The following is a 27756-nucleotide window of genomic DNA, read 5'->3' as shown; positions in this document are numbered from 1 at the left end:
CTTAATGAAGGCCCTGCCACATCGGCAAACTGGTAATTGTTCTGTCTCGTTGTTTTCAGCATAAAATCTTTGTCCTTGATATAACTTGGAGAATGTTAACCATTAGCAGCTAATGAAAGAGGGGCTGGTCTGTGCTCCATCAGGCTAAGAAGGGTTACTTACCAGTGTGGTAGGCAGAGGCGTCAGGGGCAAGCTGATCCATTGCAGTTTGGTACAGCACTATAACACAGATAAAGCTGATACCACTGGAAAAATACCTGGCTGGGGGCTTGGGGAATATATACATATCCCCATAGTGGAGGGCACACTGGTAAGTGAGCTCGAGGAACTTCACAATTATGCATTTGTGTTGCAATAATGTCTTTACTGATGTGGAACAGAAAAGGACTTTTCTTCAAATCCACTGTTAAACTTAACTTTATGACCTTTTTACTTAGCAACATACATAAGGAAGACCATCCTTAGCGTTTAGATTATAATTATGTTGGAAAGACTTAACACTGCAAATATACTTTCCCCAATGCCTCTGCTGTATTTTCAGAGATTCCTGAAAAAACAATTTCACTTACAAAACCCAGGGTGCAGTTCTACTTCATTTCACAATGTCATGAAAATGGAAATAAATAAAAGCCCTATCTGCTTTAATAGATCAGATGTTGTGTCCCAAAAGCTGGGGCATTTACATTACTTTCCAGGCTCCAGCTGCATTTATCCAATTTCAGACATCATATTCTGCAGCCTCCAGAAGAATCAGGAAAATTAAACTGTTTTTATATGGCTTAGATACCATTTAAGTTTTTCATGGTTTTGTCTAAATTATTTAATCTAGCAATCAATTTAAGTAACTATTTATTTGCTCCTAATAGTTACGTTATAGGATGTGGGCTTGCCTGTTCAAGGCTTTACACATGCCTCATCTCTCTACTCTTTTCAAGATGCTCTTTTGGGTTATTATTTACAGGTCATTGATTTTATTCATCCTCTGAGAGGCTTCATCCATTGACTGTGTGTATAGTCCAAGTATCTAGCATTTTCCTAGGCTGGTTTAACACTGTAGTCTCTTGTTTGGAATCTGGTGTCCAGTGTTAAGTTTGTAAGTTAAGTTGATGCCCATGAAAACAAAAGATCTTCAAGTAATGCAGAGGACAGAAGGGAATAAAGCAAATTCTCTTCCCCTTATGCCCACAGCAGTTCCAGTACTACAGCCCTCACTTCTCAAACTGCCATCCACATGCTTCTTCAGATTCCAAACAGCATTAGCTAAAAAACCCAAACCAATCAACCAAAAAACTTTCATTGGGAATACGTGAGGAGAATTTGAGGGAACTAGGTTTATTCAAGCTGATAAGAGGACACTACAGTCAATATAAGAGCAGTCTGCAACAATTTTGTAGTTACATGGGTGATGGATCCAAACTCTTCTCAGTACTGCTAGACAATACCACAAGACAATGGCCAGAAATTGTAGCTTGTAAAGTTCTGGTTGGGCATTAGGAAAAAAATTTTCCTCGGGAACACATTTCCCAGAAAGGTGGTAAAATCTCCAGCAGTGGAGGTTTTCAAGACTTGGTTAGACAAAGTCATGGTTTTGTCTACTTGGTGTTGCCACTAGTCCTGTCTGAAGAAGGAGATGGGATTAGATGACCTCCCAAGATCTGTTCCAACCAACTTTTTTTGTTTCTATACAAAAAATAGGGAGTTTCTATAAAAAAAACAGGGAGAAAGGGGAGGCCAAGACCATTTTGGAGGATATCTTAAAACTTTACTATAACCTGGGGTGTGAGAGACAAAAGGCAGCAGCAGCAGCAAAAGCTGTGCGAGGGCTTATTTGAGTTGAATGCAACCAGCCCTCAGCTGCAGTTTCACTTCATGAAGTTCCAGATTCATGAACTCTCTGAAAAATGTCTGCTTGGGGTATGCAGAATCTCATACCCTCTCCCAAGTGCCACTTTTGAAAATCTGCTCAACAGAATTATTTTGCCCATTTCTTAATGTCAAAACTCACCATCAGCAATACTGAAAAAGCAGCATGATCAAGTCAGCTTCTGGGATCTCAGCTAACAGATCAATCTCAGTCACTCTGGTGGTTTATGCTTAGCCACCGAAAGAGATTCCTAAGCTCCCAGCCACTTATAACTCCGGAAATCCTCTCTGGGATTAAATGCCTACTGATGAGGAAGTGTCTGCTTTTAAAGGCCTCAGCCAACCAAGAAATCCCTATTGAAGATACAATCTTTTCTGTGAGATCCAGCCTATCACAAGGAAATTAATGTGGTACCAGGAGTAGAATACAATGCCACATCAAAAGGAGACCCTGAGTCCATGCGCTTTTTTCTCTTTGCTGTAGAAAAGGCAGAAAACGACTCCTAGTGGCAATCAAAGGGTAGTAATGGTGACTGCAAAAGACTCATGGTACTTTGAAAGACTGCTACTCATTGTCTAAAGAAAAATATTTTACTTCTTAAAAAGTGACTGCTAGCAACGGGAATTGATTTCTATGTTGCCTTTCACTTCGAGAAACTTTGAGAAACTATATGCCAGTTACAAGGCTCGATTCTGCCTTATCTTAAGAGGGGTAAGACCCAGCTAAAAACTGGAGTTGAACACAGGGTGGTGTCTGTGTAATCTGTCTGAGGCATATTATACATTAGCACTGTTGTGATGACTCCATTCCTTTAGACTTTTGTGGCAAATCCTTCCTTAAAGAGTGCATCAGTTTATATAGTCTTGAACAGAAACAGAAAGACTAAGTAGTGCTACCTGTCTTAGACAAAGAGGAGTATTTATGCACCCATCTCACCGATGTGTTCACTAAGCCATTAGAGAGTTTCACTGGAATTCCTAAACCCTATTAAAACAAAAGGCTCTGCAAACCAAATCACCACCTGATCATTCCCAGACAACAACTCACCTCATCTCGGAGCATGTCACTAATGGAAGAAGCTGTGTTTAAGCTGATCTGGGATTGACTGCTTATGCCACTGTCATCCCTCTGGTATTCGTTGTCCAACGAGTGTACAGAAAGTAAGAGACTGCCTCTGGGTTTCAGTGTCTTTGGTCTCTCAGGAGCCTCCAAATTGCTTTCAACTGCAGAGCTGTTCCCAAGAGAGATCATTGAAGTGGCACATATTCTTCCAGGATAACGGAAGCTCTTGTGTTGAGAAGTGGATCGTGGACTCTGTGGTTTAGGACTCATGGGCCTACAAGGCATGTCTTTACCATCAGAATTTGAGAGCTGGGGACATGATGGACTTGACTGACTAAATGGCAACTGCAAGTCAGTGGGGCTAAATGGAGATTTCATCCAGTATTCCTCTAGAGAAGTATTTAAACTGTTGCTCAGAGCCTCCTGTTGTTCATCACAGTCTGAACTCTGTGAGTATCTGATGCCCAGTTCATGGGACTGTATTCGTTTTCTCCACATACCTGCAGGTGAAGAGGCATCAACAGGCTCCACAGAGGTGTCAAAATAGTTGGTGTCTGTTGAGGAGCCATTAGCTGTTTCTGTTTTATAAAATGTCTGTCTATTGGAACTATCTTGTCGCTCTGCCGATGTTGTTCTCATTACATGGCCTCTAGTTGCATTAAGACCCTCCTGTGTCGGTGATAAGCTTGCTAAGACAGGCCTTTTTAGTCCATCTGCTTCCTTGCTTTTTAGAAAAGCTTTCCAGGCACTCTGCCGAAGTTTGGCTTTCTCCTTCTCATTTTTCAGTGACGCTCTTGAGCTTTGCTCACTATTTTCCTTTTCTGGAGATTTGGATTCAAATAAGCTTGAGAGGGATTTGTGTGCCAAGGCCAACCTTGTCTTGAACTTCTTACCCTCGGGGTTTTTGTTTCTCTTGTATTCATTTTCAGGAAATGATTTTCTAATCCCAGAGTATTCCACAGGTTCACTGTCATTGTTTTCAGATGAACCTGAAACTTGTTGATCTGCGTATTTGACAGCAGCCAGTGTGGGAGAAGTTGAATTTGTATCTACATCTTCCATCAGTATCCGACCAGAGCCAGATGCCTTCCTCAGGCTCATTCTGTTGAATAATCCCACAGGTCTCTCATAGAATAAATCATCATCATCAGAGTACTCAGATGTGTAGCTTTCCTTCCTGTGGAAGGCTGAACCAGATGAACAACTTTTGAAAGACTGTAAACTTTCAGTGTCTTCATCCTCTTTCCCAGCATCCAGTTCTTCCATCTTTGCCTTGCTGCCAAAGAAGCTGCTACTTCCCTGATTTTCTGCTGTGGCAGGCTTAGTTTTCCTGAAAGATGTCATTTTTGAGAATACTAAAAACCTGGAAGCTTTCCCACTATTCCCATTCTTTGTTGGCTTTTGCACAGCTTTGTAGAGACTGCTGTTACTTCCCACCATGTGGAATGAGTTCTCATCCATCTCCTCACTGTTAGTGCTGCAGGTACTTATATTATCTAGGCCCAGCACACAAGTGCTATGGGTCTCCCTTTTCACAGAAGAGTTAAAGACATCAGACACATCTAGATTCAGTGTACTGTCTTTGCTAGGGCTAGCTGTGTCTTCTGCAGGACAGCCCTCCTTTCCTGCGCTAGGAGAAGGTTCTTCACAAATACCTATTTGTTCCTTTGAACCATTACAGCTTTCAGTTCCTTGCCTGCCTACTGCTTGTTCAGAGATGATGCTGGGCCCTTGAAGGTCAACATCAGCACCATCTCCCTGACATGAATTGCTTACATTGCACGTTTCCAGTGTTACTGCACTAGTTACATATAAGCCTTCCTCTCTGCCTTGATGTGCTTTGAATCCCTCTTCCTTAGATACGTGGTCATGTCTTGTTTCAGCCTGTGACTTTCTGAACTGTTCTGTCTCTAATTCAAAACCAGTCTTTGTTCTGCAAGGCTCTGCCTCAGAGATCATTAGACTACTGCTATGTGATTTTAAGAGCGCTTCTTCACATTGATCTGCCTGAGTTTCTGCAATAAGTATATCACTGCCCAGTGGTACAGTAACACTCCTGAATTCCACTTTTGCACTTGTTACTATGGAATTACTACAGGTGAACCCTAAGGATGAAACTGCATCTGTTTTCTCTCTTTCCTCTTGTGAAACTTCTGTTTTTTCTTCAGCTGTATCCCTACCAGGGAGTACCTCTGCACTACCAGGAATGAGGTGGGTGTCCAGAATTTGTTCTTCACAGCTACAGCTTTCACTCAGAACACTCTCTGGCTCATCATGAGCTTTGCTGACAGTATGAGGAGACATCAAATCCTGGCTCACTACTTCTCTCAATGGTCCCGTTACCACTTCAGTAGGAAGGTTACCATTCAGTGTCTTGGACTGTAATCCTTTCTGTTCTACAGATACTATAATTAGGGCAGGCTTTAACTCTGGAAAAGCCATTAAATGCCTTCTCTGGCTTATATAATCTGATCTGGGAGTAATTTCAACAGCAAAGACAGTGTCTTCATCCTTTCCTTTATGAGTAGGATGTTCATTTGTTACTAGCTCAGAGTGACTCCTTAAGGCACCAGTTTTGCAACTTGTATTTTGCTGCATTGACTCTTTGTGCTCTGCCCCATTTTTACTGCCACCTGGTTGCAGTGGGGTTTCCAGGACTTTCCAACCGAAGTCAAGGCTAGAAGAATCATCTTCCCACCTTTCCCCTACCACAATCTCCATACCTGACAGTTCAGATTCAAGGCCATTCTCCTTCAAACTTTTCTGCTGTATTCTGCCAGCAGAAACACAGTTTACAGAACAATCACAATCTCTGTTTTCCACAACAGCAGGAAAACCTACATGACAAGCTGCTAGGTTCTCAGTGTCACCAATGCCAGATTCAACATCAATATCACAAGGGAATCTGTCTGCTTCCAGATTTCTTTCAGCTTTGTACTGGTCACTTTTTGTAAGTTCTTCAGCATTTATGATCACTGGCTCACAGTCCAGGGCAGATGAAGTCTCCGTTTGTTTTGGATTACATTCACAAGCACCAATCTGTGTAGAAGATAAGCTATCAGCACATGTACCTACTGCTTCTGGGCTAAGGCCACACGTCTCTGATTTCGAGTGCAAATAATAATCAACGCACTGGGGAGAGCCTGTTGGTTGAGAAAGCTGACACTCATTTGAGTCTATGTCAGTATTAAGAGGAGACCTTTTTATGCCAAATTTCCCCTCTATTTTTATTGCCTTTTCAGGGCTTACACATACCCTTCCTAAGTTTTTCCAAGTGTATTCAAAATCCAGCCCTTGAAGATGTATTCTGGAACATGACCATCTAAATTTGTCTGTCAGATGAATACAGTTCCCCACATATTCTGTCTTGCTTTGAGCACTGATATTTTCAGGTACACTGTGCCATGTTTTACTTTCTGTAATCTCTGACCTTGTGAGTGGTGGCTGAGATTTTGGTTTGAAGCAAGTCTGGTAAAAGAATGAATCTGATGTCAACATGGTCTCTGTACTTCCATGTTTTATCCTTATACCTGTAGATTCCTCACTGTCAGCTGAGTTCCTCCTGCTGCATTTTATACTGGACATAGAATCTAATTCACACTTATAGTCAGATGTCTCAGTATAACTTTTACAGTTAGGTCCATTTGTTTCAAAATGAAGATTAGGCAAACTACAGCTTGATGCTGCATCTGACCGGAAGGAAAATTGCTGCACCTCAGGAAAAATCAAACAACTTTCTGAGTTTGTTTTGAAACAAGCAATGCTTAATACTGCAGGATGTTCATTCTGTCTTGTAACATCATCTTCTGTAGGTACCGAGTTGTTACAGGGCTGCACTTCACTGCTTTCAAACTCTGCTTTATTTTGCAATACTGCTACAAACTTTCTATTTGTCTGTGATATAATGCCCTCTTCACTGACTTGGTTCTCTGTGTTGGAAATATCACTCTTATATGTTAGCTCTTCATCACCCAATTCTTCACCTTCTGACTTCACAGATTGTATGCAAAATTCAGTTTTGCTTGGTCTTACTTTTATTTTGGAGGACACTTCTAACAGCACCTGCTGGGTAAATTCTGGTTGCCTTGAGCACTTAAGTTCATGGAGGGTTGTTTCTGCCTTTGCTTTAGGAAGACTACAGCACAGATTTTTTTTTTCAGTAAAAAGGCAGTTTGAATCCAAGCAACTTTCCCCAGTTACATCACTGGAAACAGATTCTGTGTCTGATGCACTCTCATAAGGCTCAGTTTTTACATCTGACAAAGATCCACTCTGATGTGACAGGGTCTCAAAATAGTCTTCATCTGTTTCTTGGCTGGATCCACGTATCTCCAGCTCTATCGTGCTCGGGGTAGAAGAACTCAGATCATCTTCAAACTCTCCTTCACTGATGTAGTTTTCAGCTGGCTCTGGGGTCTATGAATAAACAGAAAAGAGTGATTTAGCAATGATTTCCCACAGCAGCAGGGTAGCATGAATTATTATTAGAAAAGGGACTTAGGAACACAATTAATTTAATACACACTGATGTCTTTGGAAGTTATACTTGATATTTTACTTATTGATAGACCTGAGGTCTTTCTATTTCTTATTTTTTGTTTCTTAGTGTTTCTTAATTAATATTTTTTTCATTTTAATATGTAATTATGTAGAAGCCAAAATTTGACTTTTGGCCATATCTTTCATAGACCAATACCAAGATAAGTTTCACACTCAAATAAGCCAAATGGAAATCATCCCTTGCCGGTAGATCTGAAAACTCTAATGAATCCATCTTCAAATCTGAGGAGGTTTATATGATAAACCTGACAAGTAATTGTTACTGTCCAAATTACAGATATGTGACATAAATATATGCAGAACAGTTTTGCACTTGAATAACTTGATACTACCCATACCAAAGCCTGAACCAAAGGTGAAAGAAGTCTTTGATCTCATTTTCCAGAAGGTTTACACCAGGAGCACTACATACATCAGTTACCAGAGCACATCCAAATCAGTGTCTGAGAGCAGAAAGATCAAAACCACACTGTCAATATTAGGAAATGTCTTTGTCGCAGACAGCTACCCTGGGAGAGTCTCAGTCTTCTTTTCTTTAACCATCAGAAAGAAGTCTGGATATTTCTTGAGTTTAAAGCAGAAAATGAAATCACAGCAAGCTCTCCTGAGGTAAAAATAGTACTTGCCATCTGTCAGCTTCAGGTATAGCTATTGTCAGAAGTTCTGCAAATGTACCCAACAAAGATATTTAGCTGATTCTAGCCTCAGTCCATTAATATCTAGAATGAGAAGCTATATAAATATAAATGGCAGCCTTTAATCCTAATGCTGGATGCCTCTTAACCAGGCTTTGATAACAGTCATCACAAGAATGATCAGTGCATTTCAAAATCTGAAAACTGAGATAATAAACAATGAAAGACATTTGTAAAAAATACCAAACCACAAGTGAATGGCATCCATGAAACTAGAACACAAGGTCCCTCGGCCTGAGTTGCATGTCACTTTCACCAGGGTGCTTTGTCACAGAAGAAGCATGAGTCCTCATATGGGAAGCCAAATTCCAAATCACATCAAAGGATATGTCACAGAGTTTCTGATTCTAAGCTCCAAAACATAGAGGGTAAATCAGGAAAAGGAAAGCACCAGGGTTATTTCCAAAAGGGATTCTCAATAAGAAGACTGGTATTTTCTCTTGACAGAAGAAGGAAAATACAAATTGAATGGAGGAGGGAGGTGGAAGATTCAGTGTTTCAAACCAAGTCCAAAAATCACTTTCACACCATTAAACCCGACCAAATTGCACTGTAATGGCAACATGAGTCACGTAACCAGCAGACCAACGTGTCCTTTACTGTGTGCAATCAGTGATACGTGTAATTGAGGTCCTTTAATAATGTCAAATCCCACTACCACCAGGACAGAAATGACCAGCATTAAAGCAGCACAGACTAGCATTTCACATAATGATTGAGCAGCATAAACTGTGAGCAGTTGGCTCACACAGCAGTGAGTACAGCAGCAGCTGTTCATCAGTAACAGCACTGCCTCTTCAACAGTGTTCTGAACACAAATTTACAGATGGCAATAAACTAAGATAAAAACTGTTCAGGCAGGTAGGAACAAAGTAATGAAGATGCCCAACTGTCCCCAAGGATAATCATGAATTAAATTACAAAAAAATTACGGCAGAGATCTCTTACAGTCCATCTATCATTCCAAACATAGCTATGTCAGGATATTCATACTGTGACCCCTCCCAAATTCATTATTTGTTTTTAATGGGTATTATACAAAATTATGCAATTAAAGCAGAAGCAGAGGCCCTACAGTTACCTTCATACTTTGTGGGAAATGAGGAAACAAATTCTAGGTATGAAGGTCACCAATTAATGCTGGTCAACCAGCATTCCTGGACTGGGCCCAGGACTGAATACGTGCCCCCAGTGCTGCTAAGGAGAAGAGCCCGCATCAGGATCAGCCTGGTGGGGCCTACTCTACCAGATGTACCCTGGGCTGGAGTTCCCCTGAGGAGGGAGAGGACACAGAAGCTTCAGTTCCTGCTATGTCTATCAAAGCCCTCTGCCTAGCAGACAAGGGAGGCCTAGAGCTGACCTCTAGTAAACCTGAAATTCATGAGCTCACTGAACTTCCCATGGTGACCAGGGAAGAATTCCTAACAGGGCAAACAACATGTAGATGGTGTCACTTTTACCTTCTTCTATGGGTCTTTGACTTCTCAGTGCCTCTGGTTCTATAGATCTTTGACTTCTCATTGCTTCCAGGAGGCCAGGCCTTTGCTCTGACCACGTGTCATACATAGTTTAATTTCCTCCCAATCTGTAGTGTGTGTATTTTGTTAGGATTTGTGGGACTACTTCTCTTTGTGTTTTACTGTTTTTTTCTGTAAAAAATGAGTCTAAAGGACTCAGTTGGAGCAGAAGGGAGGAAGTTTACAATGGGCAGGTCCTTTGATGTAGCCCTGTCTTCCCAACACAGACAATCACAGGCTTGAGATCTGAGTAGACATGTGGCAGTGATCCTCAACTAGGCTGCTGATTAGAAAACAGTCTTCATGTCTTTAACTTCCATGAGACTACACTGAGAATCTCAAAAGTCAAATTATGGCTCTTTCCTGGGAATGGTTCTTGAGAAAACCCTCAGCACCCATGGACAGAGTTGTGTGTTTATACATCTCTTCAATATCAAATCAGATAAATGGTTGGAAGACAAGAGCCTGGAATAAATATGAAAGAAACTACTTCTGAAATAAGGCTTTTGCACTTCACAGACAATAGATAAATCAAAGCAAAGCTCCCCCTGCTTGCTTTTCTCTTGCATCTCTTTCATTGTCTCTGAAATGTGCCAAGAAAATAGGATGAAATTGAAGTTACTGATCTGTCTTGCTATCACCGGATGCAGCCATATACAATCATGTCAACCTAAAGTCACCAGAAAAATAAAACTTGTGACTTTGCTATGTGAGGACCTCTACCGCCATAACATAAGATACCTTCCATCCAAGTTGCCCTCTAACTGAGGACTGACAATGCTCATACGTGACATCCGCTCCCATGGGCCCAGCCACTCCTGTATTATGAAAATTTTTTATTTGGTGGGGAAGTCATGTATCATTTTTTCTCTAGATCAGATTCTGTATTTGCATAATTTTCTCACACTTACAATATTATACTGCAACAATTGTGAGCTTCTCAGATATTGTATTTCCCTAATTTTCTCTGCCTAACAATTGGTAGGATAGGTTAAACAGACAATTATTACTTCAACTAATCTTTTAATGAAGGATTTTATTCCTAACTCTCCCAACCACAAAAAAGAATCTGACCATTTATACAGTCTTTGCTTTGACTTTCAATGCAAGTTCCCTAAGCAAGCCTGACTTGCATTCCCACTAGCTTGCGCCTGACCCTAGTTACTACCTCATTGCCAGCTCAAGGAATATCAGCATACTTTGTCCCTTAATCCAAGACCACATGAAAGCATTTTCAGTTGATATTTCAAAGGATTCAGAGAACTGTTTTCTCCATAGGTGATGGTAACAACAACAAGACTTGAGTTGTTATTAATATACATGTAATAAATCTCCCTTTACACCTTGTTTGACTGAAAGGCACAGGCCAGTGTCTTTGACTCGCAATGTGATGAGACTAAAATGCAGTTTCCATTAACACAGGTGAGGGCAAGCCAGCTGTCCTCTCTGCTCATCAGGTAAAGGAACCGTGCACTTCCCAGGGTAGGCATGAGGGCTTCATTTACAAAAGGTCTCATCCTGCAGAGTGGTGTATGCTCTCAGCTCCTGCTGATGCAAGTATAGGTAAGCTCAGGGCACTTGGGATTCGGCAGTGCCTACTTCAGTACTCTGTGTTGGGATTATCTACATGCTCTCTCTCTCCATTACTGTCTTTGAGAAGGGCAACACTAATATAGCCACTTAAAAAGGGGGAGGAGAGTGAAAAATAGACAAAACTAGTGGATGAAACTGGCCACTTTACTGGCAATATAGGATTGTTAATACAGCTGCTTCAGACTTCAGCTGTAATGTCATCTAGGGTTACTTGTATTGGTTTAACTTGTGTCCTATATATTTAAATAATAAGCTGAATCGAATTCCTGAAAAGACTGTGAGTCTCTGGAACTCCTCCTTGGCTTCCCAGGGATAGTGACTGGGTGTGAAATCCTTAAATCTTCGTGATAGCTAAATGGTAAATATTTGAGGCACTCTAACATGGTAGCATGAAACTCATCCATCCTCTGTGTAATGAGAGCTGTGAAAAGCTGAGCTTTTTCTACATCAAAGTAGGGACTTAGGTGGCCTACACAGGTTTGAAAAATGCGGATCACGGAACTGTTATAGTGATTATGGATATCCTGAACTGAGTGCACAGAGTAAAAACCAAAGGTATGTTCAGTCACAGGACAGAAACAGCATTTGAAATATCCAGCTTCTCGTTCTGCACCTTTGATACACCTCTGCTCTGAAAGGGACGGCCTTGGAGGGAGAGAGAGGAGTCCAGCCTCAAGGTCCTACTAAGCCTTGGTCTCTCCAATTGGGCTGGCAAAAGTTGCCTAAGGTAATGGTACTTCTACAAACTTGGATGTTTGCCAGGTTGGAAATGCCTGGGAAGATCTAAGACTACCAAGTCCATCCAGAAGAACAGTCATAGAAATGGCTTTTCATGAGCAAATTATGTTCTTGGATTTAAGGCAAACACAGCACAAAAAGTGTTCACAAGAAGTTCTGTCACAGAGTTCAAAAGTGATTCATGGCAACGATGGAGCACAGCTGCCATCCCAGGGAACTACTCACACTACCTCAGTCACCACAGAGCTATAAAGAAAAAGCCCTTCAAACACACTTGTGGAAAAGATACAGATTCAGAATTAATGGTTTCAACTTACCTACTCTCTTCCACACTTAAATAAATGCAAAGCATGTCCAGAAATCCTTAAAGCAAATTAGATGTTAGTCAGAGGTTGGATTATACATGGTATAAAGAGTCATAGGCCTAGCTCAGGGGAACTTTGTGTGACAAATGAATTTGCATGTAAAGTTTTATTCTCTGAAGGGAAAACATAAAATTCTTTGGGAGAGCCCTCCCACATGCCCAGAGTTGTGTTTTTCAGGGTTTGCATAATAGAGAAGGACAGAGCTTGGGAAAAGTTCTTAAATTAATGTTGACAGAACCACCCCTCAAAAAAGCTACCATTGGGAAAGGACTTCAGACAGGAGGTGACAGTGTAGGGTACAGAGCAGTAGCTGCAACCTACCCAGAATCCCTCTGCACTGATCTACTGGGGCTTGAAAAATGATCCAGCAGAGATTCAGATTAGAAACCATAAAGAAAACATCACGTAAGATAGCCACGTAATGTCCCCAAGGCCTGAAATTATCTTCCTGCTCAAATCCAGTTATCCAAGCCCTTTTCTTAAATTGCCTTCATCATGAATAATGGAAAGGAAATGAAAAAGGAAAAGAGGGCACACTGGCAAAGGCTTCATTTTCTATCACTTCCTTGTAAAAACAAACCTTGTTACACTTAATGAGTAAGAAGTAGATTTAAAGACATTAACTTCAGACAGAACTTTGGTTTCTCAGTCAGCAGAAAAACACTTTTTCTGAATTATGTCATTTCAGTGGATATTATAGGTGCTATAGATATTTATAAAGAGCAAAACAGCATGAATAAGAGCAAATGCAGCACTGCATCTTGATAAGGATTGCTGAGAAGTGGTGCTGTTGTCAGCAGTCATTCTGAACCTTCACACTGATCTTGCTCTGTGTACAAATGGCAGTTCGACAGGCACTCTGAAAGACACTAGAAATGAAACCCTCTGCAGGTAGCGAGGAAAGTGCTCTATAACCACTGAAGGATGACATTTTACTTGCAAAACATATTCAGTTTTTGATGCAGGACACGAACATTTGCATCTTAACTGCACAAGAGGAAACAGAATTCACAGATGGATGAGAAAAGCAGAATTTCCCCAAGAGGTTCTTGCTTCAATCAGTGCAGATATGTACAGGCATCCAAAAGTAAGTTTGGCACTAAGTCCTTTAGCAGTTTGGCGACACAGTTGTTTCGTTAATCATCTACATACAGCAATTGCACTATTTGCAGGGCACTCCATCCTTAAGCCGTAACGTTTTTATGTACAGAACCATTCATATATAAGGTCACTAAAACAACATATCTCCCTTTTCTGCAGGAGATGGATGAGCTTTTTATTGTTCCCAAACAGTGCAGTTACTTTTTGCTGAAAAAGATCTCCAAGCCAGTTCTGTTGATTTGTGAGAACTTGCACTAATAACTAGTGGCATGAGGAAACAACATGCAGACATCCTCTGCATAAGTGTCTTGCTCTAGTTGTATTTAGGGCCTTCACTGGAAAGCCTCCAAATGGCCAAGCAATTCCAAAATCAGCAGGACTACGTGAGCAATTGCATAAGGCTCTGGCAGCTACCATCACTCGAGGTGGTAGTGCCAGATGAAGGCAAGAGGGAGAAGGGGTTGGAACCAATGGCAAAGCAATGCACAGAATCAGTGAAATATCTAAACATCATAACGGCATCATAACTGCCAAAAACTCAGCACATTTCCCCCTCCTGCCAGCTTGAGTGACCATGCTCTGTTTCTGTTCAGTGAGTGCTTCAACATTACAGCCCAACCACCTGGCCCCAGAGGTAAATCTGGGCCTCCACCATGATCTTGTCTCATGACACTTGGTAAGTGCAGGACTGCATCAGCAGAAAAATGCCACAAGCAGGGGGCCTGCTGCACTCTCCACAGCTTCTCTGATTCCTTTCAACAAGCCAGTTCCAACATGAAAACACTTTTATAGCCCAAAGCCAAAAACATTATCTCCCTCCTTTGACATTAACACTCCTACTACCACATACAGCTTAGCAGAAATGCTGGCCAAGATAAAACATGTTGGCCAAGGTGTAGTAGTTTCTAGTAACAACGTGTAATCTAGGTGCCATCTAGAGGTTGCGATGAGGTGCCTAGCTTGCCAGACTCAGCTTGCACAGAGAAATACATACTCCTTTTAATAAATACAAGCTGCATTCCAGTCTCTTACTGTGCTGCAGGTCAAGTGTCTCACCAACAAATTCCTCAGTACTGCTTTAGCTCCAGCCAGATAAGGACTGCCCAACAGATGAAAAGGCAAGCCAGTGAAGAGGCATAAAGGCTTTTTGTGTTAAGTAGAAGATAAATATGCAAGATATGTCATTTGTACAATATGATTGCACAAGACTGAAAAGTTCATGGCTCCCCGTATCTTGTAATTGTGGTTTATTTCTTCCCTTGTTTTACAAACTGCAGTTTGTATCAGAAATACATTTTTATCAATGCAGCAATATCAGACACAACTATTATGAAAATGTTTGTAGATTTATTCTCACAAGTACATTAAAAACTGACAGCTTATTTGTACCAAAAGAAATCGTACATTTTAGCCAATGCACCATGTAGGTTCACTCATGAAAAGTAAAGTTTAAACTGTATCAATAATTAATATTGTTACTGTTCTGAAATATAAAAAGATCATTTTTTGGTCAACACAACAATATAATATGTCAAATCTGGAATGTGAACAGGTAAAATTCACTTGCTCTTTGAAACTATCTGCATTCATTGCGTTGCAATACTCCCTCTGCTGGCAAACTTAAAAGAGAATATATTGCTTCATTGTACTTCTGCCTTCAACACATGGAAAGCTTACAGATTACTGATTACCTTTTAATGAAAACAGGGATATATTTTGCTTGTCTTATAATACCAAGTCAATACTCTTCCTCCCTCCCTCATACCCTTCCTCTATTTTTTTAACAGAGAAAAGCTCAGGACTGCCCCAGAAGAAAAAAATCAGAAGTTACTGTGTTCATGTTGAAGATAGAGTGTAAAGATACGAGCTGGTAACATCACTGCTCCCATGAAACAGGGGGCTAAGCCTCAGTGAAAACACTTTTTGTGGTAAAATGGAAATTCAACATGCTTGGCCACAGGGAAGCTCTTGGCCTCAGAGTCATGGAGGCAAATGTACATCTGCCTCTGTCTAAATTTTACCATTAATCTTTCTCTAAGGCAGATGCACTTACATGAGGTTGAAGCTGTTTGGCAGAAGCAACACCCAGCTCTGCACAGACCAAAAATCCTACCCAGAAACTATGTGAATCCTCCTCCAAAGACAGGGCCCATGCTGAACTCTTGTGCTATGCAGCTAGGGGGCTTCAAGTACTAACATCCTTCTACCAGTGGAAGTTTGTATACTCTTTAAAAGATCATGTTGGCCTGCTACTCTCTGCTAAATGAACACAGACTCACAGTTAGTTTCCCTTCACAGTGTTTAAGGACATGCTTGAACACTTGGCTGAGTGTGAACCTTTAGGATTCCTGGTGAAAGAAGTGGAGACTTCTGCTCTAGAAGACCAAGCAGAGAGTGCTGTGGTGGTTTGTCCTTCCACTGTAAACTTGCTGCAATCACTTTTTTGTGAGTACACTTTAGCACAGACATATTTACCTTTTTTAAACTCAATTCTTTTTTTCAGAAGCCATTCTGTTTTCTTGAGTACCATTGAGAAATTATAGAAGGAATGCTGAATTGGCAGAGTTAGAAAGACAACAAATACTTTAAAGACAGGGCAAACTCCTGTGAAGAAGAAAGCTATTGAAAAAGGCTCCATTAGAGACAAAGAGTGGTCCAAGAAATCCTAAGTGTATGCATGCACATGTAGCCACAAGACATCCACTAATGTTCCCTTAGCGATCAGCAATTCAGTGTTCAAGCATGGGATTGCAATGAAGTTGGACGTCAAGTGCAAAGTCATGAGATATATGGCTTGTTTGTCTTATAATCTAATCACTCAGCCCATTTTTAGAATCATAGGCTTTCTTTGTTTAATCAAGAAAATCAGTCTGCAGACAGTTATAATTCAGACTGTTAATTAAAAGAGCACTTTGAAGGAAAGGGCCTATATGAAGCCTGGGAGACACAAGGCAGTGACTGATTGAAAATCCTGCCTTTCCTGACCTCCTCCTACCACCGCTGGAAACATCACCACAAATTGCCCAATACACTCAGCCACTGCAGCTCCCTCTTTATTACGTTGTTTACTTTTGAACTAATATTTCTATGGTCATGCTGCTCCTTTTTATCAGCCCTGTTGCAATATTATTACACCAAACACCCTTCCCCTGGCACATCATACTGCTGAGTTCCTAGATGCTACAAAGCCCATGACCTAATTGTGCTAAGTGCTGGATAAACATGTTGAGAGTGTCTGCCCCATAGTGTTTATAGTCTAATTATGTAAGATAAAGGGAGAGAAACAGGGAGAAGGAGGAAGTACTATCTTCATTTTACAGATTCAGAGTAAATGACTCGCTTAAGTCATACCAGAGCATCTGCAGCGGAGCCAGGAATTAAACCATCTCAGCCCCTGCTCATTATTTGTATCTTTTCATTTCTCTGTTGAGTCTAATGCCTCTCTGAGGGTTGAAGTCTCCTCACACAGACTACTATGTAAACAGGGGAGAAAACCTCAAGGGCAGTAAGGACAGGGACATGACTAAAAGGTATGTGTATACCTCACACAGGTGTGAAGACTCACAGGGCTGACAGGACAGAAATGCACCTAACAAACACATTTGTAGACTCTTTCTTACTGCATTTTAAGCAGGAATGGCCTCAAGGAGAAGGCAGAAGTGAGATGGGCATCAAGAGGAAGAAAATAAGTAGGAAGAAAGAACAAATATGGAAGAAAAGTATAGTACTTCATTTTGCATCATTGGGACAAGTTTACTGGGGCTCCGTGGGACACTCAGTTAATCATGCACCCCTATCATGAGATATGATAATAAAAGCATTATTCTTTCATATGTCTCAGTCTGACTTGCCATTACTAACTGCATGTTCTTGATAGCTTTAAGCAAGAGCTTTGCTAACAAAGTCAGCCTGGCCTTTGATAGTCAGACAGTCCTCCTTTTCTTGTCATTGCCCTTCATCTTCAGGTTAACTCCTGGTCTGTATCACTCCATATGCATAAAATACCTGAGGACTTCCTCTCCCCAATTGCCCCTACTGACCTTTAGTAGTTACTTCTTACACAGTTGCCCTGAAGGGTATAACCTGGCCTCTGGACTCTTGCTAAAGTTACACAAACAGAAACTCAGTTGACAGGCTTTACAGCCAAAGGCAGCTCTTACAAGCAGACTGCATCAGATCTGGAGTCAGCAGTAAAATGCAGAACATGGGAAGGATGACTTTCAGACATAGGACAAAGACAAGTTAGGTCTTGCTCACGAGTTCAGGAAGTGACTTGAATCCAGCACAACTTTGCATCCTCACACCTTATTTGAGTTTAGCTTAGCTGGGTGACATGAGATATTCCAGTGCCAACAATCTGCTCACTCCCTTCCTCCTCTCTCCACAGTGGCTCAGAAATCTTCTCAATGAACTTTTAAAAGCAGAAGAGATCAAGTAACATGCCAATTTGTATTTGTAACATGCCAACTTTCAAGAAAAACTTAGCCAGCAATGCTGTTGCAGAGCATGGATTCAGCTGCATGAAGTTGTTCCATTTGCAAAAACCTTTTTTGCTCACTGTTTCCACTTCTCTTCCCACATAACAGAAAGTAGAAGGGCTATTTACAGGTATTTTAATGCCTTCACTATAGGCACAAGAATTGCATCAGCACTAGGCCTGATCTGCAGCTGAAATGTGTGATCAGGGTGCACTGCTCCTACTCAAGCTCAAACCCTTTCTATGTCCACATGGCACACTGCAAGGAAAAGCAAACCTTTCTTGTTGAGCGTCTCCCAGGGTTTCAGACCTGGGCTGAAGCTGAAGTGTACTGCGTACTATTACATGTGGGCGCAAGCCATTCAGCTGCTGGGGCTTAGGAAGTGCCTCAGGTGCCTTTTTTGGTGTAGCTACTCAGTATCCAGCTTAATGCCTTACTTTTCCTTTGACCTTGTATACCTGATTTCACCTATGTTCCTCCTCTGTAAAACAATGATAACACCTCCCAACTTCAGAGCTGCACTGTAAATACAAGATTAAGTGACTAGGCACAGGGGAATTAAATCTCCTGACTCATGAGATGAATTGAGGTCACATAAGCCCTGCTTTATATTTCAAGATCCACAAGGGTTATATGAATCTGTGACCAAAATGCCCCCTTCTCTCTCAGAGGTCCTGCCCATTCTCAGGAACCTTTTATCCCAGTGATGACTTCATTGGATGTCACTTGATTTGGTTTTCATTAGATATACTAACTCACTACATGGGTGAATTAGTATAACTACCAAGTGTGCTTTTGCCACAAGACTCCTGCCGCATTCATGTAAATGGCTTCCATTTAACACTCGTAACAGTACACATGGCTAAAACAATAGATAGAGTAGTTACAGTGGCATAGGGAACCTGAGCTTGGCACAGGTAAGGCCTCAGCTGGAACCTTCCAGAAAGCTTGATGTGTGTCCTACGTCGGGATACATGGAGCAAGTGGCAATAGTCAAAAGAAGAACAAGAATGATCTGGGATGAATAAGCTATGGGGAAAGACTGAAAGTATAGAGTGTAGTCCAGAGAGAGAATACAATGTGAAAACAGTCTTTAACTACTGATACAAGGTAGTAATCTTCTGTCCAAATGTATGACAGATAAAACAAGACTTAAGGGATTTAAACTGAACCAGAGAAGACTGAAGTTGGAGAAAATCAATAAACCACCAACAGTATGGATAATGAAAAACTGGGACAGATTGCCTAGGGGACAGCGTGGAGTCACCATCACTTTCTGTCTTTAAGTACAGATTAGATACACATCTGACAGGAATGACACTGGTAGAGCTGATCTCCAGTGGAAGGACAGATGAGAAGACTTTTTTTGGCTCCTTGTAGCCCTCTAATTCAGTAATTATTAACTTGTAGATGCTCATTCAGTTATTTTACTGCGATACACAGGCCCAGGAGGATATGCCATTATAACAGAGTGTGTCACACAGAAGAGCAGTCATAAGGAAAGAACTCCTGTAGCAATCCAGATCTACAAGCAACCTGTGTTGCTCTCTGCAGGTACAGGCAACACTTATTAGGTGCAGAGCTCAGAAAGGGCCCAAGAATGTCCACTGAAGAGATGAGAGGTCTAGAACGCATGACATACAAGAAAAGATTGAAAGAAACAGACCCATTGCTTAGCCTAGAAAAGACCTCACACTGCAAAATGGCACGTACCACCCAGTCCTTATAACTTTAAGTTTTTTATTTCAAACCTCAAAACTGCAATATGATAAAGAAGACAGCAAAAAGGACAGAAGTTGTCCATATCCTAGGTCCTTTGGCACAATCCATCTAGGCACATGTGCCCTACAATCTGAGTTGTGCCTCTATCATCTCATGGAAAAATGGATAGTATTTTTCCACTGGCAGAAAGCATTATATATCCCTAACTAGGATCACAAATTGTATCCATTTAGTTCTTCAGATGGAGGAATTGCTCCTTGGTCTGTCATACCTATTTAATACCAAGGGAGATTCTAGGATTGCAGCTGAAGTGTTCATTTTGGCTTTCCTAAACTTTAGTAACGAAGCAGTAATTTATTTTTTTAAAACAGAAGGAGCAGAAACTGCTGCCCCAAAGAACTGTTAACTTCAAGAGCACGTCACTCATTAGTTCAGTGGGAAGGATCTGGCTTTCCGTATTGTAAGGTTAGAGAGAGGGCTGGAGTAGGTGAGAGAAGCTGCGATAAATCATCACACACAATTCCTCCAATTTGGGATTGTGCAGAAGGGAGGAAAAGGTCTTGCAGAAGAAAATCCAAGGCAGCAGGACTGTGAGCAGGAGGCAGGAGTGGGTGTGGTTATATCAAGTCATTCATTCCTCAACTGTTCCCAGGCTCCCAAACTGCCCTGTGTACCTACCTACGTATTAGCAAATTACTCCATGTGGTAGGGAATACAGAGTCAGAGGTGAGCAAGATCCAGTCACTCGATCTATACCACAATTCCTCACCTAGCCAGCGCTAACCTGAATACACAGAAAGATTTGGAAGCTTATCAGTTCAAACAGAGATGTGCATTTTAAGCCAAAATCCAGCTTTCAGCACTGTAGAATCAGGAATACACTAACTATAGCCTCCTACCTACTGACTTTGCTTGGCACAGCACTGACTTAGAACCACGCCAGATCAAACAAAATCTTGCAAAAGTTGTGTCTCATTTGATACCATCTTAAGGTCAGTTCAAGAAAAACGGCACACAGACCTGCATGAACATCCAAAAAGCTGTAAACTTTAGTTAACAAAACAGACCTTATATTTGCTCTTAACCACAAAGATCAAGTGACATTAAAAAGGAAACAAAAAGATGCAAATCATACATTTTCAAGTCTTTGAAGATCCTGCTGGCACTGCTCCAGGTCAGAGTACTTCTCAGTACAGTTCATTTCTCCTCAGTCAGCCTTTTCACTTGCTTCAATGCTGAATATGCAAAGAGCACCAGACATTTTTAACCTCAATAATTTTTTCATTACCTGTCAGGAATAGCACTAATAATGGGTGTTAGAGGTACAATATTCGATTTTTCAGGACAGCCTAAACATTTGAATTACATTATGGTAGCTATTCACAAATAATTGCCTTAGGGAAGACAGGGCAGCTGCGAGGGGATGCAGCTTGCCTGTTCAGCTCATGGCACAGAATTCAGCAAGGACAAAGCAAGCAGCACAGGGAGGAACATCTTAAAACCACTCACAAACCCTATTTCCTCTTACTCTTTTAGAGAGACTACTTCAGCTTGCTTCTGTGCAGCCCAATGATAATCACGATGTTTGAAAAGAGCCCAATTCCACATAGACTGTGCTTTGGGTTCTCTTACTTTACTATCACTTCTGCTAACAATTGTCCTTTTCTGGGATCTGGCTCCATCAAGTTTCCTTAACATCGTTTCCTTTCTTCCCAGCCCTGTTATTATCTTTCTTACACACATGACTAGTTCCACTGATCTGCCAGAGAGAAATCAAGTAGAGGGTGATTGTCAGAATCAAAGATGCTGTTGAAATCATATGTCTTTTAATGAAAAAGAAAGAAATAAAAAAAGCCAACCAACCAAAACACCAAAAAAAGAAAAAAGAAAAAAGAAGAGAGGAACTGATCCTCCTTTCTTCTACCACTATATAGAAGTAGGAAGTTTAGACTAAAATAAAGCAGAACACTGTGGACAGAGATAGGTTAGAGCAGAACTTCTATGACTCAATCACATTTCACAGGTACCTCACATATGGACTCAAACCTATGATGCCCATTGGCCTGTCCCCTCCTTATATTTTATTACTTATGATCTTTATTTACAGATATCTATCTAAATCTGATGCTTCATCACACAACCATTATATTCCAAAGCACAATGGCTATGGAGCAATTGAGGTTTCCACAAACCTTAGCTCTTACAGAAATGAGTTCTGTTTCTATGTGTTATAAAGAGTGAAGAAGATTTTCTTCAGGCAGTAGACATCCTCCTTTAGTACCAAGTTCAAAACTCCATTAATGACATTATTTCCCTGCCAGCTCCTTTAGCAGAAGCCTCCAGCCAACACATCAATACACCAGAACCAGTGCAGACACCACTTTCACAGTTGTTAAGACCTCACCAAAAGCCTTTATGCAAGATTTAAGTCTTGCAAAAGACAAAAACCGAAAGTCATAGTACATAACACCATGCAGCCAATACCTTCATTCCAGAGAGGAAAGGTTTTTATTTAAGCGTTCAAATACTGCAATATAACCTGGGGGACTGCAACTTAGCTTAGAGTTAGGATTCTCTATAAGCAACAGACCCAGAGTTTGAACAGTCTGGTCCCAGGTGCTCTTGTTTAGTTTTCTGTCACTCTTTCCCCGTCACTTTGCAATCCACAGCCTACCTGGAAGTTCCTGACTCTCCCGTGTTTTGTATTTGAAGTGGCAGGACATCTCAGTTGCCAGTCCAAGTGTCCCCTCCCCATAACTGGTGTGGATGACACCGGGCTGTGACAAGATGGAATGAATTGATTTTGCTTCTCTTGGTCATATTTTGTTGTGAGGGCAGGGGATTTTTTCTGTCCCCAGCAATACCACTGATTACAGCAATTATCATTTCTTATCTTCCAGATTTTACTACTGCCGCTCCAGTTCTCCCACTGCTTTGTTAGAACTGAAATAAACGTGGGGCAAGTTTTCTGCAACGCTCTGTCCATCTGCGATCCCAGCTCCACTGCCTGGGCCAGTGTCAAGGTATCAAGTTCCATCAAGAGCTTCTCACGAATTCGCCAGTCTGCTGCTTTGTCAATTAGCTGATCGAGGATCAGCTCTTCCTGCCGACAGCCAAAAGCACAGACTGATGCCAATTCTTGTAGAGCCAAAGCAAAGGTTGTAAAAGTTTCACCCGGCAGTTGTGCCCGCTGCCTGAACCGGAACCTCTGTAATATCACACTCTGTCTGGGCTTAATGTGCCCTGAAAGCTTCTTCATTGTTTCTTCAAAGGAGGCAGCTGAAACCAGGGTTGTAAAAATCCTCTGATCTTTCAAATCCAAAGACTGGAGAACTCAGTCCAAAGACTCAGGGAGTCTTCAGGTTTCACTCATCTATATCAGCCAAATCTCGTAATCAGCCACTGACACCAGAGGCCTGACAGATTTCACAGTTCCAGCAACATGTAGGACATAAACTAGCAGCAAGATGCAACTGGAACTCCCCAGTCTTCACTGCCACCACTGCGTAGGTCCACTGGTATTCCCACTACCTCTGAACAGGAGCATAGAGGCACATCGCAAACGCTTTGCCTTTTGTTACAGGAAGCAATTTCTTGTCACCCGAAACACTCCTGCCTTCCAGCCCAGGTTGTCTGGCTGGGCAGGCAATACAGTGCTCCTCCCATGCAGGCAGTGAGGGTGGGGGCAGGTGAGTATGAGTATGAGAGGAGAAAATGGAATGGGAAGGAAACAAGAAGATGAGATGGAAAGACTGTCTCCTCTGCTAGGAAGTTTTTGTTGCATGCCCTAACACACTAACTAAAGCTTGTCACATGTTTAGCGGGAATCAAATGCAAAATCCACGTTTCTACACACATTGCTCACAATAATTAACAGCACAATCTTCACGAGCAAAACAATCCCCACACGCCACCAAGGCATATATAGAAAGTGAGCAGGACTACAGCAGCAATGAGATGGTGCTGAAAGTCAAGGATGACCTATGTTTGCCTTCACAGATGCAAGCTGTCAGCTCTTTATTTTTCGATGCCGGACAATCACTCCTAAGAATGGCATCCTCCTGTGCCACAGCCTATTGATCTGTTCAAAAGTGGCACTGTTTCACTAGCAGTTTACAGAGACCAGTCCTACAGGCATGTAAGAGCAGCAGAACTGTAGAAAGATCTCTGTATAGGCAATTTTTCTTCTCAGGGCTGGAGTCTATGGCTGCCTCCATTTTGCAGCTTTTTTCAGCGATCACATAGCAGGTACAACTGGAAACACAGCACCTCAAAAGTGTGTGTTGTAGAAAAGATAATGAGAAAGAAGGAGGAGATGTCTTGCTTGCCCTGCACATTTGTGAACATGTATGGTACTAAGAAACAATTTTTAGCCCTTTTTCGCATTTTGGTGGGTGCCTGCTGTATCCCAGCCAAAGAGACCGGAGGGGTCTACGCATCCCATCCTGTAATCTGAGAGGGTTGAGCAGTTCTCTGCAACAAATCTCTATATAGGCCAAGATAATCACAGTTTTAAGGCACCCTTTCTCAATGAACTAGCCAACTCCATTAGTTCAGGAGTATTGATCAATTTTCTAATAACAGTAACATAAAACGCTTTATTTGGCTAAAAAAAATGCCCAAACAACACTGGAGAAGCTCATGGATTTACGTATACCTGCCCACTGCTTTACCATTTTTCTTTCACAGGAACATACTAGCTGTTTCACTAAAGACTTGGTCACACAACAAGCTTGGGTGGAGGTGGAATGCTGAATTACTCAACAGCTTTTGCATTTTTCAAAGACTTGAACTTTAAGAGGTTTAAAAAGTATTGTCCCAACAATTTAATGAAGGAGGATTTAGATTAAAATTAATCTGCAGAGTCTCAGCCCCATTTTTAGCAATAAGATTTACTGTACAGAGATTAATGACACAGATTTTGGTTATTTTCATAAGAGAACCCTAAACTTTACCCCATGGGCATCATTTTTCTGCCACTCAAAATTCTCAGTGTCCACTGTTTTCACAAGACTGCCGATTTATTTATGGGGTCAGCTGACTTGAAGGTAGTAAGCTAAGTGAAAAACAGAAATGAAGGTTAAGTTCCTGAAAACCTATGCAAAATTTAAAATATCAGATTGCCTTGAACTGCTTTGCTCAGAACATTCCAGTGTACAGGTTGGTGGTAGTCACCAGACATAAAGCACAGAAAATGGCTGGAGAAGGGCAAGAGAACTCTGCCCAGTGGTGGCAAAACACACATCTCATATGCCATACTTTCCTTTCCCTTGCAGGGGTGCTGCCACAGAAGACATTGAGGAAAGATGCAGGGGACTACTCTTCTGTAGCACAACAGTTCAGGAAGACAACTGAGACTAGAACTAACCTGGCAGGATGTGGGTCTAATGCACTTGACCATGGGTTTAAATTATTCATCAGTAGTCTGTGTGCTGTGAGCCCAGAGACACTATGTGATTAGCTCTTGACAATAAATGAGACAAAGCCAGGATAAGGAGTTAGGGCTCCAGTATCCCATGCCCCTTTCTTCAGCAGCTCATTAACCCTATAGCCCCGCTGCAGCTCTACTTCTGGAAACGAACGTACTAGCCAAAAGATAGTCAAAAGCTATTGCCACGCCAGCTCTTGATAACCAGCCCTATATTTAACAACAACCCTATTTAAAAGACTTATCTGATTGAAGAAGAGCCTGAGCTACAAATTGCTGGCAGCTGACAGAATGCTCAGGAGAAGCCTCACTATACATTTGCTATATTTTTATACTTTTTCCTGGACATCTTATTTTGATCACTTACAGAGACAGGATACTGAGCAAAACGGAACAGACTACAGATCCATCTGGCCACTGTGGCCATTCTTATCTTCTCATTTCACAAAGAAGGAAACAAGTTCAAACAGGATGATGCCAAAAAGCGACCTCCTTCATGAAATTTCAAGATGACTTTTTAAACATAGAGACCTGAATCTTGATGCCTCCTTTGGAAAACTTGCCTATAAAAATCAGTATTCAAAGCCTTTTGCTGTGAACTATGGAAAGTCAAATAAAGTAATCGGGTTGGGTTAAGAATAAATACACTGCAGAGTGACCTTGTGTATTTAAATTAGAACTACACCAGCTCTTCAAATCAAGAGCTCTTACCCTCTACAATGTAGTGGGTCAAACACATGCCATCTGACCTGGGTCTAATATGATTGCAAATAATTGGACATACTGGGAATGTCCAGAAAGACTGTCCTGCACACAGAATGTGTTGTGCTCCTTAACCATGTCTAAGTGTCCCTTCAAGAGATCATGCCAGGAATGAGTCATTTGGCAACAGCATTAATTTGGCCATCTCCATCCACTCTCTTTCCTCAGAGTGGGAGAAGCTGCTCTTGCAGTAGTAGCTTGCTCCCAGCCACCCACTTTTTTTCCCAGGAGCCATCAGCCCATCACCTGACAGAGAAGTACCAGAAAACCTCCCCAGAAACAGAATGGTCATAGCAGGCAGCTGTTGGGACAACTGGGAGTGGACAGACTAACTGACCTGTCATGCCAGGCACACCCTCCAACTGTACTCAGACACCCCTCATTTAAACAGCCAATGCTTTGGTTTGTTTCTTGGCTTTAATTATGAAAGATTTCCAAGTTAGAGCATTTATGTGGATTAGCTATAAGGGGTTCATATTTTCTCATGAAGCCATCCAAAATGCCTAGTAGAACATTTCATTACTACTTAGCTGTTAGGAAGTTTGCTTGTTTTCAAGGTGTTAATTATCTTCCTGAGAGTTCTGCATTCAAAGTCCACAGGAATGTCAGGGTATTTGCCAAAGAAAAGCAGAGCACCCCACCTGCCATCTAACTTAGAAGAAAACAGATGTGCACGTGTGCCCATGGCTTGTTTAGAGACAGGAGTTCAGTGAAGAGAAACAGTTGACCAATCAGAAGAAGGAGACACTTCTATGAGCCCCAAAACAGCGACTGCCCTGGTGATTTAAATGGGAAGAGGAGGAAGGGAATGAAAATACACTCAGCCAAGCTACAGAGAGCCTCAGAAAACCATCCTTCTAAAAGTTACACCTATGAGGCAGGCAAGGTACATCAATAAGGCATAGCTGCTGACTGTGCGTGTCCTGCTCGAGCAAATGAGTGGCAGCAGAAAGGAAAGCTCTGGGTGTGCTCGGTGTTCACTTGTGTGGGCAGGATGCCACTTATACAGGAAACCGTTAATCCTATTGATACAAGTGTATAATACTCCCCATAATTCACACAGGTATATCATTGCCAACAACTCTTCAGTGTTAGGAGCAACACTGTGAGTCAAGAGAAATGGTGTTAGCATTCAGGACGCTTATCTAGGCTCTACTCATGAACAGTACAATGCAGACAAAGTATAAAGAACTGGCTACACCCTAAGCTTCCATTTATTCTGGCTTCACTGTTAAGAAATGACTAAACCACATCATGCCCCATCATGATAAGAACCCTGGTGGGACAGAAATATGCAAAAAAACTTTGGGTAAGATTAAAAATGATGCACAAAAACCATTCTGAAACTTCCCATCTACAAACCATGATCCCACAAGACAAACCCGAGCAGGCAGATCAGATTTTCCTGCTTACCCTCACATGCCAAACTCCGCTGACTTGGGAATATAAACAACCCTATTTGCTTGAATAGCAAACATGATGTTTTAGTCAAGTCCTTCCCTTCTGTAACTACTACTTTGCTCCGCATTGGTGTGACTGAACATGAGTTTTCAACACTAATTACAGCTGTCTTGCACAAGAGGCATCTTCTCTGTCATTGCCCACCCATTTCTGAGAGACTGCTTGTGTTACTGTTCAGAGGAGTGACTGCACACTTACTTGCTCACGTACCAGGAGACATCACATTTGAACTAGAAATACCAGAAACACATAAAAGTGCATTAGTTCTAATACTTGCTCTCACTGATTAAAGCCAAGAACACTGCTGTTTCTTTGCCTGTAAATAAGGTGCTAGGATTTTATAAGTTTGTGATAGAAAATTGAAGAACAAAATCTTTTATTTAAAAGATTTCAAATTCTGTGGTGTCTGA

General features: G+C 41.5%; 1 protein-coding gene across 1 annotated transcript in view; it reads right to left on the bottom strand.

Moving 5' to 3' along the window:
• The window catches only part of ARHGEF4 (Rho guanine nucleotide exchange factor 4), a 197359-nt gene that overhangs the window by 119829 nt on the left and 49774 nt on the right, over window positions 1-27756 (bottom strand). The window contains exon 2 of the mRNA XM_087739017.1: window positions 2912-7342. Coding sequence (XP_087595143.1) covers window positions 2912-6511 — 3600 coding nt within the window. The 5' untranslated portion in view covers window positions 6512-7342. The remainder of the gene's footprint in view (window positions 1-2911; window positions 7343-27756) is intronic.

This window comes from Nipponia nippon, unplaced genomic scaffold, assembly GCF_047370975.1.
Source record: "Nipponia nippon isolate SJK-2023a ecotype South Korea unplaced genomic scaffold, ASM4737097v1 scaffold_7, whole genome shotgun sequence".
NCBI lineage: Eukaryota > Metazoa > Chordata > Aves > Pelecaniformes > Threskiornithidae > Nipponia > Nipponia nippon.
Note: the sequence above shows the minus strand (reverse complement) of the source record. Positions and strands in the feature narration are given on the sequence as shown.